The 14,738-nt window shown below is 43.0% G+C and overlaps 1 protein-coding gene across 2 annotated transcripts in view; it reads right to left on the reverse strand.

Moving 5' to 3' along the window:
- The window catches only part of INTS2 (integrator complex subunit 2), a 73,449-nt gene that overhangs the window by 45,463 nt on the left and 13,248 nt on the right, over positions 1-14,738 (reverse strand). The window contains exons 5-7 of one of the 2 annotated variants that reach the window (XM_010364070.2): positions 13,057-13,170; positions 4,651-4,781; positions 4,245-4,418 (exon numbers count right to left, since the gene is read on the reverse strand). In XM_010364070.2, the coding sequence (XP_010362372.1) occupies positions 4,245-4,418; positions 4,651-4,781; positions 13,057-13,170 (419 nt within the window). Of the gene's footprint in view, positions 1-4,244; positions 4,419-4,650; positions 4,782-7,086; positions 7,138-13,056; positions 13,171-14,738 lie in introns of those variants that run through there. The other variant, XM_030923954.1, reaches the window with a different exon arrangement.

The following is a 14,738-nucleotide window of genomic DNA, read 5'->3' on the forward strand; positions in this document are numbered from 1 at the left end:
TGAACCCCAATTTCCTTAATGACAAGGAAATATTTTATCAACAACATTTACCTTACAGAACTCCTATAATTAAGAGTTCACAATTATTGGCCTGATGCAGTGGTTCACACCTGTAATCCCAGCACTTTGGGAGGCCAAGGAGGGCAGATCACTTGAGATCAGGAGTTCAAGACCAGCCTGGCCAACATGGTGAAACCCCATCTCTACTAAAAATACAAAAATTAGCTGGGTGTGGTGGCGTATGCCTGTAATCCCAGCTACTCCGGAGGCTGAAGCACAAGAATCACAAGAATTGCTTGAACCCAGGAGGCGGAGGTTACAATGAGTCAAGATCACGCCACTGTATTCCAGCCTGGGCAACAGAGTGACACTCCGTCTCAAAAAACAAGAGTTTACAATTCTATAACCCCTACAGTTCTTCAGGCAGGGACAAGGTCTTAGTCATCTCTCACTCTGCACAGTCTAACATTGTGCCTAACATACAGCAAGCACTCAAAGTCTGTTAAGTAGACGAATGAACAAAACTAATACATGTATAAAAGCAGTTCTAAACTATACAGGGCTAGGCAAATGTTAATTATTATCTTTTGAGTGTTTCTAAGTAAAATATGATAGACCTGCTTTAACAATAACAGTAAGTTCAAAGAATAAAGGTTTATCGCATACGAAGGACAACTACAAACAAGATGAGCACGCCAAGTGCTTAATGCAGTACCTGACATATGTGAAGCATCCGATAAACAAATGTTAACTTTGTTTTAAAAAGCAAAGCTTAAAATCAGTTTTCAAATGGGCTATAAAGTAGAACTTGAATATTTTAAAACACTGTGATTCAGTTGCTTAAAAAATAGACTACAGGATTTAAGCAGTACACGTTGTCTAGCTAAGTGACCTCAACAAGTTAAATCACAATCTCTATTAGCTCCTTCATAGGAACTCTATTCACACAGTTAAAATAAATTCGTTTTTGAAAAATTAAAATATTTTGCAAGTTAAAAACTGCTGCAAAATACATGTGCATCAGCAAGTGAATGTATAAAACAAAATGTAGCATATACATACAATAGAATATTATTTTTCTTTTTTTTGAGACTGAGTCTTGCTCTGTCACCAGGCCAGAGTGCAGTGGCGTGATCTTGGCTCACTGCCACCTCTACCTCCCATGTTCAAGCAATTCTCCTGCCTCAGCCTCCCAAGTAGCTGGAACTACAGGTGCACACACCACACCCAGCTAATTTTTTTATTTTTAGTAGAGACGGAGTTTCACCATGTTGGCCAGGATGGTCTCGATCTCTTGACCTTGTGATCCGCCCACCTCAGCCTCCCAAAGCGCTGGGATTACAGGTGTAAGCCACCACACCCAGCCCTTACTTTTTATTTTTACAGATTTAGGGGGTACAAGTGCAGTTTTGTTACACCAGTTTATTGCATAGAAGTCTGGGTTGTTGGTGTAGCCATCACCCTGATAGTATACACTGTACTCAATACAGGTAACTTCTCAACTCTCACCCCCTTCCCACCCTTCCATCGTTTGGAGTCTATGATATGTATTATCCCACTCTCTTTTGTCCATATGTACACATGATTAGCTCCCACTCATAAGTGAGAATATGCAGTATTTGACTTCCTGTTTCTCCATTATTTCACTTAAGATAACGGCCTTGACCGGGTGTGGTGGCTCAAGCCTGTAATCCCAGCACTTTGGGAGGCCGAGACGGGCGGATCCCGAGGTCGGGAGATGGAGACCATCCTGGCTAACACGGTGAAACCCCGTCTCTACTAAAAAAATACAAAAATCTAGCCGGGCGAGGTAGTGGGCGCCTGTAGTCCCAGCTACTCGGGAGGCTGAGGCAGGAGAATGGTGTGAACCCGGGAGGAGGAGCTTGCAGTGAGCTGAGATCCAGCCACAGCACTCCAGCCTGGGCGACAGAGCGAGACTCCATGTGTGTGTGTGTGTGTGTGTGTGTGTGTGTATCTCTCTCTCTCTCACATTTTCTTTAAGCAACCATCCGTTGACAGATGCTTAGGTTGATTCCATAACATTGCTACTGTGAAGAGTGCTGCGATAAACATACAAGTGTAGGTATATTTTTTATATAATGATTTCTCTACCCAGCAGTAGGAATGCTGGACAGAATGGTAGTTCTACTCTAAGTTCACAATGGAATATTATTCAGTCTTTAAAAAGGAAATCCTGACACGTTACAACATAGATGAACCTTGAAAACATTATGCTAAGTGAAATAAGCAAGATACAAAAGGCAAAATATTGTGTAATTCCATTTACTTGAGGTAGCCAGAAAGGGCAAATTCATTGAGACAGAAAGTTGAATAGAGGTTACCAGAGGATGGGATGATAGGGGGAATGGGGAGTTTTTTAATGGGTACAGAGTTTCTGTTTGGGATGACGAAAAAGTTCTGGAAATGGGCCAGGCCCGGTGGCTCGTGCCTGTAATCCCAGCACTTTGGGACGTCCAGGTGGGTGGATCACCTGAGGTCAGGAGTTCTAGACCAGCCTGACCAACATGACAAAACTCAGTCTCTCCTCAAACTACAAAAAGTAGTCAAGCATGGTGGTGGGCGCCTGTAATCCCAACTACACAGGAGGCTGAGGCAGGAGAATCCTCAAACCCAGGAAGTGGAGCTTGCAGTGAGCCGAGATTGCACCACTGTACTCCAGTCTGGGCGACAGAGTGAGACTCTGTCTCAAAAAAAAAACAAAAAGTTCTGGAAATGAAGAGTGGTAATGGTTGTACACTGTGAATATACTTAATGCCACTGAATTATATACCTAAAAATGATTAAACTGCAAAATTTTGTTATGTATATTTTACCGTAATAAAAACATATATACACATATGTATTAAAATTTAAAAATATAATAACTTATTTCAGTGACCTAATGCGCCAGTTCTCATGAATCTGGCCCTGAACCCTGGAGTTTCCCAATATTCTTTTTTTTTTTTTTTTTTGAGACGGAGTCTTGCTCTGTCGCCCGGGCTGGAGTGCAGTGGCCGGATCTCAGCTCACTGCAAGCTCTGCCTTCCGGGTTCACGCCATTCTCCTGCCTCCGCCTCCCGAGTAGCTGGGACTACAGGCGCCGCCACCTCGCCCGGCTAATTGTTTGTATTTTTAATAGAGACGGGGTTTCACCATGTTAGCCAGGATGGTCTCGATCTCCTGACCTCGTGATCCACCCGTCTCGGCCTCCCAAAGTGCTGGGATTACAGGCTTGAGCCACCGCGCCCGGCCTCCCAATATTCTTTCAGTGGGTCCGGAAAGGTATTAATAATACTCAAGACGTTATCTGTCTTTTACTTTCTCATTCACTCACAAGGGTACAGTGCAGTTTCCAAAGGCTTCTATCAAGCCAAACATTGAAGAGATTTGAAAAAAATACAATAAAATAAAACAATATCATTCTTCTCATTAAATTTTGTTTGGGAAAACACAGTTTTCATTTAAAATATGTTATGTTCACATTTAATAGGATTATTGTTGTTTGTTTTTGGTTTTTTTTTTAGAGATGAGGTCTCGCTATGTTGCCCAGGCTAAAGTACAGTGGCTAGTCACAGGCACAATTATCACACACTATACCTCTGACTCTCGCAATCTTCCTGCTTCAGCCGCCTAAGTAGCTGGGATTATAGGCACATGCCAACACACCAGCTGTTGCTATTTTTAAATAACTAAATAAGTATTTCAAATATTTAAGTGTTGATTTCTAATATGGTAAATATCAACAGAAAAAAGCCACATAAACAAAAGCTCGGCCAGGCGCGGTGGCTCAAGCCTGTAATCCCAGCACTTTGGGAGGCCGAGACAGACGGATCACGAGGTCAGGAGATCGAGACCATCCTGGCGAACACAGTGAAACCCCGTCTCTACTAAAAAATACAAAAAACTAGCCGGGCGAGGTGGCGGGCGCCTGTAGTCCCAGCTACTCAGGAGGCTGAGGCGGGAGAATGGTGTAAACCCAGGAGGCGGAGCTTGCAGTGAGCTGAGATCTGGCCACCGCACTCCAGCCTGGGCGACAGAGCGAGACTCCGTCTCAAAAAAAAAAAAAAAAAAAAAAAAAAAGCTCTTTGGTATCCTTAGTGATTTTTTAAAATATAAGGAGGTCCCTGAAACTAGAAAGTGTGAGAACCACTTGCCTAATGACATCATTCAAAAAATGTTTCTTTCTCTTTTAGTAGCTGCTAAAATATTCTAATCCTTAGCCTATACAGATATTTAACCCTCACCTGCTGTCCATTTCGGATAAAAGTTCCAAACCAAGTGCGGACTTTCGCATTTGTTCCAAGAAGCAAACCACTTACAAAACAAACCAAGTCACTCACTCCATCCTCACAAGCTTCATTTTTAGTATGATCCAATGTCAAAGCCACACCAAGGCCTGGCAAGTGACATTCTTCCACCTAGCACAGCAAAGAAAACAAACTGAATTCAGTATCATAAGCAAAAAGGGCAAGGATGCTCCAAATCTAAAGTGTCTAAAGTTTAGAGGAAGAAACCCTACAAAACATAAAAACCCAGAGAGAAAGGTAACATATCCAGTATATAAATAAAATTCCCAACCTCTACAGGACTCTAAAACCATCTTGAGAAGAGTTATTGGACCTTTGTCTAATAAAACACAGGATCGCTTACCACCATGCCTCGGACCTTGAGGGCCTGAGAAGGATTCATTTTACACAAGAAGCGTAAGGCATCTGTCCTGCGCCTTCCTCCAAGACTTTCTTCATCTTGTCGTTCTCCATTTTTTATCAGGCCCCTACAAACTAACATGATAGAAACCATCTTCTTCAGCCTTGAGAATTAATTGTTTATGACGATTTGACACGACAGAAGAAAAGGATCAGGGTATTTGAAAGCACAACAACAGAAATCGGCCAAAATGAAGCAAAAAATGAAAAGAGACTTAAAAAAGAATAGTAACCTCCAGGACAATATTACACACTCAAACACACTTGCAATTACAGTCCCAGAGAGATAAAGAAAGTAGAAGACAAAAATACATTTGAGGGTCAGGGGCAGTGGCTCACACCAATAATCCCAGCACTTTGGGAGGTCGAGGGGGGCGGATCACCTGAGGTCAGGAGTTCGAGACTAGCCTGGCCAACATGGTGAAACCCCCATCTCTACTCAAAATACAAAAATTAGCTGGGAGTGGTGGTGGGCACCTGTAATCCGAGCTACTCAGGAAGCTAAGGCAGGAGAATCACTTGAACCAGGAGGTAGAGGTTGCGGTGAGCCCAGATCGTGTCATTACATTCCAGCCTGGGACGACAAGAGCAAAACTCCGTCTCAAATAAATTAATTAATTAATTAATTTGAAGAAAGTTTCCCAAGTTGAATGAAAACTCTAAACCTAGTTCAATGAGCCCTAGATGAGACAAATGCAAAGAAAATCATACCAAGAAACATCATACATCAACTTTCTGAAACGAGTAATAAAAAGAAAATCTTAAAAGTAATCAGGGCCAGGCACAGTGGCTCACGTCTGTAATCCCAGCACTTTGGGAGGCCGAGGTGGGTGGATCACGAGATCAAGAGTTCGAGACAAGCCTGGCCAATATGGTGAAACCCCATCTCTACTTAAAATACAAAAATTAGCTGGGCGTGGTGATGTGCACCTGTAGTCCCAGCTGCTCAGGAGGCTAAGGCAGGAGAATCACTTGAACCCGGGAGGTGGAAATTGCAGTGAGCTGAGATCACACCACTGCACTTCAGCCTGGGCAACGCAGCAAGACTCCATCTCCAAAAAAAAGAAAAAGTAACTAGAGCAGAGGATAGGCGTATCACCTGAGGTCAGGAGTTCGAGATCAACCTAGCCATCATAGTGAAACCCATCTCTATTAAAAATACAAAATTAGCCAGGCATGGGGGCATACGCCTATAGTCCCAGCTACCCAGGAGGCTGAGGAAGGAGAATCGCTTTAACCCCAGGGTAAGTGGAGGTTGCTGCAAGCCCACACTCGTGCCACTGCCCTCCAGCCTGGGCAACAGAGCAAGACTCCGTCTCCCAAAAAAAAAAAAAAGGAGCCAGAAGAAATTAAAAAAAAAAAAAAAAAAAGTAGCCAGAGGGAAAAAGAAACTTTACAGAGGAATAAAGATAAAATTTACTGCAGAAAAGAGAATGACATCTTTGGTTTTTGTTTTTGTTTTTTCCTAGAAATGGGATCCTGCTTTCTTGCTTTGCCACCATACTAGTCTCAATCTCCTGGCTTCAAACAATCCTCCTGTTTTGGCCTCCCAAAGTACTGGGATTACAGGTGTGAGCCACACACCCAGTCAGAATGACATCTTTAAATAGCTAAAAGATGATGCCAACCTAAAATTTTATACCCTTTGAAAATATATTTTTCCAGACCAAAAAAGCTGGTAAAATTTGTTGCCAACAAACCCACACTACAAAAAATCAGGGAAATTCTTCAAGTTAAGGAGAAATTATATCAGACGGAAATGTGGAACTACAGAAAGGAATTAAGAGCACCAAAAATGGTAAATATGTGGATAAATAGTATTTTCCCCTATATTTTTAGTCTTTATAATTAACTGTTAAAGCAAAAGTAGTAACAATATGCTCTAAGGTTTATAATTCACATAAAAGTAAAATCTATGACAACAACGGCACAAAGTACAAGAGGAAAAAGAAAATAAATAGAAAACAAATAACAAGAAGATTCAAACCTAACCACTATAATAATCATATTTAAATGGTCTATGTATACAGTCTAAACACTCCAATTAAAAGACAAAGACTGTCACTAGATTAAAAAAAATCAAGACCAAACCATACTTGTCCACAAGAAATCCATCTTAAGATATGGATAGATTAAAGAGATGAAGAAATACATACATCATGGAAAAACTAATTATAAGAAAGATGACATGGCTGTATTATTCAGACAAAGTAGAGTTCAAAAGAAGGAATATGAGGAAGAATAAAGAAGTCTATTTTGTCAGGCCTGTAATCCCAGCACTTAAGGAGGCTGCGGCAGGTGGACCACTGTAGCCCAGGAGTCTGAGATCAGCATGGGTAATATGGCAAAACCCCATATCCACAAAAATACAAAAAATTACCTGGGCGCGCCAGGCGCATGGCTCACGCCTGTAATCCCAGCACTTTAGGAAGTCGAGGAGGGCGGATCATGAGGTCAGGAGATCGAGACCATCCTGGCTAACACGGTGAAACGCCGTCTCTACTAAAAATACAAAAAAATTAGCCGGGTGTGGTGGCGGGCACCTATAGTCCCAGCTACTCGGGAGACGGAGCTTGCAGTGAGCCGAGATCGCGCCACTGCATGAACACAGGCTGGGCGACAGAGCGAGACTCCGTCCCAAAAAGAAAAAAAAAAATTAGCTGGGTGCAGTGGTACGCGCTGGTAGTCCCAGCCACTCAAGAGGTTGAGGCTGAAGGATCACTTGAGCCTGGAATATCAATGCTGCAGTGAATCATGACTGCACCACTGCACATCAGCCTGCGTGACAGAGCGAGACACTAACTTAAAAAAACAGCGTATTTTGGAGGTTAAAAATCTTTACAAAGGGGCCAAGCACAGTGGCTCATGCCTGTAATCCCAACAGTCTGGGAGGCCAAGGCGGACAGATCTCTTGAGGTCAGGAGTTCAAGACCAGCCTGGCCAACATGGTGAAACCCCGTCTCTACTAAAAATACAAAAATTAGCCAGGCGCGATGGCTCACGCCTATAATCCCAGCACTTTGGGAGGCCAAGGTTCACAAGGTCAGGAGATCAAGACCATCCTGGCTAACAGAGTGAAACCCCGTCTCTACTAAAAATACAAAAAATTCGCCGGGCGTGGTGACAGGTGCCTGTAGTCCCAGCTTCTCGGGAGGCTGAGGCAGGAAAATTGCTTGAACCCGGGAGGCAGGGGTTGCAGTGAGCCAAGATTGCACCACTGCAATCCAGCATGGGCAACAGAGCGAGACTCCGTCTCTATATAAATAAATAAATACATACATACATACATACATACATACATACATACATACATACAGAAAAGCCGGGCGTGGTGGCGCATGCCTGTAATCCCAGGTACTTGGGAGGCTGATGCAGGAGAATCGCTTAAACCCAAGAGGCAGAGAGCCGAGATTACGTCACTTCACTCCAGCCTGGGAAACAGAGTGAAATTCTGTCTCCAAAAAAAAAAAAAAAAGCTGGGCACGGTGGTTCACACCTGTAATCCCAGCACTTTGGGAGGCCGAGGCGGGTGGATCACAAGGTCAGGAGATCAAGACCATCCTGGCTAACACACTGAAACCCCGCCTCTACTAAAAAAAATACAAAAAATTAGCCAGGCAGGGTGGCCGGCGCCTGTAGTCCCAGCTACTCCGGAGGTTGAGGCAGGAGAATGGCATGAACCCTGGAGGCGGAACTTGCAGTAAGCTGAGATCACGCCACTGCACTCCAGCCTAGGTGACAGAGCAAGACTCCGTCTCAAGAAAAAAAAAAAAAAAAAAAAGAAAAAAATCGTATATGACACAAACAAATGGAAAACCATTCCAAGCTCATGGATTGGAAGAATCAGTATCTTTAAAATGGCCATATTGCCCAAAGCAATCTACAGATTCAACACTCTTCATATCAAACTACCAACATGATTTTCCACAAAATTAGAAAAAACTATCCTAAAGTTCATATAGCAAAAAAGAGCCTGAATAGCCAAAGTGATCCTAACAAAGCCAGAAGCATCACATTACCTAACTTCAAACTATACTACAGGGCTACAGTAAACAAAACAACATGGCACTAGTATAAAAACAGACACACAGGCCGGGCACGGTGGCTAACGCCTGTTACCTCAGTACTTTGGTAGGCCAAGGCAGGCGGATAACGAGGTCGGGAGATCGAGACCATCCTGGCTAACACAGTGAAACCCTGTCTCTACTAAAAATACAAAAAATTAGCCAGGTGTGGTGGTGGGCACCTTTAGTCCCAGCTACTTAGGAGGCTGAGGCAGGAGAATGGCGTGAACCTGGCAGGCAGAGCTGCAGTGAGCCAAGATCGCACCTCTGCATTCCAGTCTGGGCAACAGAGTGAGACTCCGTCTCAAAAAATAAATAAATAAATAAAAATAAAAATAAAAAAATAAAAACAGACACACAGACCAATGCAACAGAATAGAGAACCCAGAAATAAAGCCATACACCTACAATCATCTGATCTTCAACAAAGTTGACAAAAATAAGTGACAGGGAAAGGACTCCCTATTTAACAAATGGTGTTGGGATAGCTGGCGAGCCATATGCAGAAGAATGAAACTAGACCCCTATCTTTTATCATATACAAAAATTAACTCAAGTTGGATTAAAGATTTAGATGTAAAACCTCAAACGATAAAAATCCTAGAAGAAAAGCTAGGAAATACCATTCTGGACACTGGCCTTGGCAAAGAGTCTGTAACTAAGTCCTGAAAAACAATTGCAATGAAAACAAAAATTGACAAGTGTGACTTACTTAAATTAAAGATATTCTGCTCGCAAAAGAAATAATCTACAGAATGGAAGAAAATATTCACAAAAATGCATCTGACAAAGGCCTAATATACAGAATCTATAAGGACATAAACAATTCAACAAGCAAAACACCACCCCATTAAAAGTGAGGAAAGGGTCGGGCGCGGTGGCTCAAGCCTGTAATCCCAGCACTTGGGGAGGCCGAGACGGGCGGATCACGAGGTCAGGAGATCGAGACCATCCTGGCTAACATGGTGAAACCCCGTCTCCACTAAAAAAATACAAAAAACTAGCCGGGCGAGGTGGCGGGCGCCTGTAGTCCCAGCTACTCGGGAGGCTGAGGCAGGAGAATGGCGTAAACCCAGGAGGGGGAGCTTGCAGTGAGCTGAGATCCGGCCACTGCACTCCAGCCTGGGCAATAGAGCGAGACTCCGTCTCAAAAAAAAAAAAAAAAAAGTGAGGAAAGGACATTAACAGATACTTCTCAAAAGAAGACATACAAGCAACCAAAAAACATGAAAAAAATGCTGCATATCACTAATCATCAGAGAAACACAGCTCAAAACCATCATGAAATGCCATCTCACACCAGTGAGAATGGCTATAAAAAAGTCAAAAAATAATAGGTGCTAGCGAGGCTGTGGAGAAAAGAGAAGACTTACACATTGTTGGTGGGAATGTAAATTAGTTCAGCCACTGTGGAAAGCAGTTTGGGGTTTTCTTGAAGAACTTAAAACAGAACTACCATTCGACCCAGCAATCTCACTGCTGGATATATACTCAAAGGACAACAAATTGTTCTACCAAAGACACATGTGCTTGTATGTTCGCCCCAATACTATTCACAATAGCAAAGACATGGAATCAACCTAGGTGCCCATCAACAATGGATTAAATAAAATGTACATATATACCATGAAATACTATGCAGCCATTAAAAAGAATGAAATCATGTCCTTTGCAGCAACAAGGATAAAGCTGGAAGCCATCCCATCCTAAGCAAATTAACACAGAAATAGAAAACCAAATACCACATGTTCTCACTATAAGTGGGAGCTAAACACTGGGTACACATGGACATAAAGATGGGAACAATGGATACCGGTGGGGAGGAAGAAAGGGGACAAGGGCTGAGAAACTACCTATTGGGTACTATGCTCATAACCTGGGTGACGGGATCATTCAAACCCCAAACCTCAGTATCATACAATATACCCACGTAACAAACCTGCACATGTACCCCCATGAATCTAAAATAAAACTTGCAATTTTTTAAAAAAGAAAAATTAAAACAAAGGTGACAACAAATTGAATAATATGTAAATAATGTTTAGAAAGGGGGATATAACTATAAATGTGAAAACTAAGAAGATCAAATCTGACTTGGGGAAAAAAGTATATTTTATAATGAAATAAAGGCTCAATTCATCATAAAGATATAATCATACTAAATGCATACAAACCCAACAGAAGAGCTTCGAAATACATGAAGCAAAAACTGACAGAACAAAAAGAAGAAATAGGCAAATCTACAATTATGTCCAGAGACATCAAAACTCCTCTCTCAGTAATTGATAGAATAAGCTGACAAAAAATCGGCAAGGACACAGTTTACAAAGAACTTTTACATATCATTTGATATTCAATAAATCTCTTAGAAAAGTCAGGGAACTATTACACTATCAGTATCTCCATTTTACAGATGAGAAGTATTTTAGTTTATTTGTTTGTTTGTTTGTTTAAGACAGAGGCTGGAGTGCAGTGGCACATATCGGCACACTGCAACCTCCACCTCCCAGATTGAAGCAATTCTCCTGCCTCAGCCTCCCGAGTAGCTGGGATTACAGGCACCCACCACCATGCCTAGTTAATTTTTTTATTTTTAGTAGAGACGGGGTTTCACTATGTTGGCCAGGCTGGTTTCAAACTCCTGGCCTCAACTGATGCACCCACCTTGGCCTCACAAAGTGCTGGGATTACAGGCATGAGCCACCGTGCCCAGCCAGATGAGAAGAATTTTGATAGAGTTCACACAATAAGTGAATGACAAAATCAGGAATTATAACTCCAGATCCAGTGCTTTTTCCTCTCAGGCTCCTAATTCACAAACTACCTTGCTCAACAAAATGTTTTTATTTTCATATCACTCATACCCAAACAACAACCTTCAATCACTGTAAGTTTTAAATAGCGGTGAAGCCGGGTGCGGCGGCTCAAGCCTGTAATCCCAGCACTTTAGGAGGCCGATTGGGGCGGATCACGAGATCAGGAGATGGAGACCATCCTGGCTAACACGGTGAAACCCCGTCTCTACTAAAAAAATACAAAAAAATTAGCCGGGCGAGGTGGCAGGTGCCTGTAGTCCCAGCTACTCAGGAGGCTGAGGCAGGAGAATGGCGTGAACCTGGGAGGCGGAGCTTACAGTGAGCTGAGATCAGGCCACTGCACTCCAGTCTGGGCAACAGAGCGAGACTCCGTCTAAAAAAAAAATTAAAATTAAAATTAAAATTAAATTAAATAGAGGTGAAAAAATTTAGTCGATTTTTCTCAATTTCTACTTTATACTTCTCTGCAAACTGACAGCAGTAAGGCTAAAAAAGAAAGGTCTGATTCCTAGCATTTCTCATTATACATATCCCCTATTGCTCTCTTGATATTTCACAGATACATGTCTCTTCTTTGATCCCTGATTATAGATATTATATATTCTAGTTCCTTGGGCTGTTTTTTTTTTATTTTTAAGACGGAGTCTTGCTCTATCGCCCAGGCTGGAGTGCAGTGGCACGATCTCAGCTCACTGCAACCTCCGCCTCCCGGGTTCGCTCCATTCTCCTGCCTCAGCCTCCCAAGTAGCTGGGACTACAGGCACCTGCCTCCATGCCCAGCTAATTTTTTGTATTTTTTTTTTAGTAGAGACAGGTTTCACCATGTTAGCCAGGATGGTCTTGATCTCCTGACCTTGTGATCCACCCGCCTCGGCCTCCCAAAGCGCTGGGATTACAGGCGTGAGCCACCATGCCCGACGCTGTTCCTTGGTATTTTGTATTGTGGTATTACAGCATTGGTGACTAATGGCATAAAAAATTTTTCTTTGCTACACTGTTTTTTTTTTTTTTTTTGAGATGGAGTCTCGCTCTGTCGCCCAGGCTGGAGTGCAGTGGTGCAATCTCGGCTCACTGCAACCTCTGCCTCCTGGGTTCCAGCGATTCTTCTGCCTCAGCGTCCCCAGTAGTAGCTGGGACTACAGGCGCCCACCACCACATCCGGCTAATTTTTTTATTTTTAGTAGAGATGGGGTTCCACCATATTGGCCAGGCTGGTCTCAAACTTCTGACCTTGGGATCTGCCCGCCTCAGCCTCCCAAAGTGCTGGGATTACAGGCGTGAGCCACCAAGCCCAGCCTGATCTTTAACCTCAATATAGTTTGTGAACTCATTATTTCTTAATAAATACAAACTTTCAAAAGATACAATCTCAAATAAAATCCCATTAATGTTTCTTCTTAGGTCAACAAAATAGGTCCTGTACATGTCCAAGCAAATCTTTTCAATATCCCATATTAAAACCATATTTACCTTCATTAAAACTATCAGGAACATTGGCCACCAAGAGACACAAGAACCAGGCACCATTTCTAACATGCAGCAAAGCTTCAGCTACATCAACTATAGGGAGCAAGGAAGGGAGCTCTACAAGAAAACAAAGTTAGTGTTAGTCTTTGTTAACAGGTGCACTCCACCACACTCAGCTCATTTTTTTTTAATTTTTTTGTGGAGACTGAATCTCACTGTGCTGCCCATGTGGGTCTCAAACTTTGGCCTTGAGCGATCCTCCAGCTTCAGCCTCCCAAAGTGCTAAGATTACAGGCATAAGCCACCACGCCTGGCCCCAGTGTTAGAGTGATATTTCTTTTTTTTTCCTTTGAGACAGGGTCTTGCTCTGCTGCCCAGGCTAGAGTACAGTGGTGTGATTATAGCTCACTACAGCCTCAACCTCCTGGGCTCAAGCAATCCTCCTGCCTCAGCCTCCTAAACTCCTAGAATTACAGGCATGAGCCACCATGCCCAGCCAAGAGTGACATTTCATTGCATTATTAAATATCTTTTGACATTTCACAAATGTCATCTAAAATAAAGTACCTTCTTCTCATAGTCTAAAACTAAGCTGTCCAGTAGGACACCCACTAGCAACATAAAGATACTTACATTAAAAACAGTTCAGTTCCTCAATCACACTAGCCACATTTCAAGTAATCCATAGCCACAAAGAACACTGGATAGCACAGCATAGAACAGTACAGGAAATTTTATTTTATAGAACTGGTCTAAAGAGTTATTTTCACGAAAATCTTATTTACTTTTTTTTTTTTTTTGCAACGAAGTCTCGCTCTTGTCCCCCAGGCTGGAGTGCAATGGCGCAATCTCGGCTCACTGCAACCTCCACTTCTGGAGTTCAAGTGATCCTCCTGCCTCAGCCTCCCAAGTACCTGCGATTACAGGTGCCTGCCACCACACCTGGCTAATTTTTGTATTTTTAGTAGAGATGGGGTTTCACCCTGTTGACCAGGCTGGTCTCGAACTCCTAACCTCAGGTGATCCGCCCACCTTGGCCTCCCAAAGTGCTGGGATTACAGGTGTGAGCCACCACACCCAGCCTCCTTTTTTTTTTTTTTTTTTTTTTTTAAGAAAAGGTCTCAGCCAGGCACAGTGGCTTATGCCTATAATCCCAGCACTTTGGGAAGCTGAGGCGGGCAGATCACAAGGTTAAGAATTTGAGACCAGCCTGGCCAACATGGTGAAACCTTGTCGCTACCAAAAATACAAAATTAGCTGGACATGGTGGCGCATGCCTGTAATCCCAGCTACTCGGGAGGCTGAGGCAGGAGAATCGCTTGAACCCCAGAGGCAGAGGTTGCAGTGAGCTAAGACCACATCACTGCACTCCAGCCTGGGTGACAGAGTGAGACTCCATCTCAAAAAAAAGACAAAGTCTCACTCTGGACAGAGTGCAATGGCACAATCATGGCCCACTACAGCCTCAATCTCCCAGGCTCAAGCCATCCTCCTGCCTCAGCTTCCCATTCAGCTGGGACTACAGGTATATACACCACCACACCAGGCTAATTTTTTTCATTTTTGTAGAGATAAGGTCTCACTATGTTGCCCAGACTGGTCTTGAACTCCTGAGCTCAAATGATCCTCCTGCTTTGGCCTCCCAAAGTGCTGGGATTACAGGCATGAGCGACAGCCTTCTTTAC

Source organism: Rhinopithecus roxellana, chromosome 19 (genome assembly GCF_007565055.1).
Source record: "Rhinopithecus roxellana isolate Shanxi Qingling chromosome 19, ASM756505v1, whole genome shotgun sequence".
In the NCBI taxonomy this organism is placed as follows: Eukaryota; Metazoa; Chordata; class Mammalia; order Primates; family Cercopithecidae; genus Rhinopithecus; species Rhinopithecus roxellana.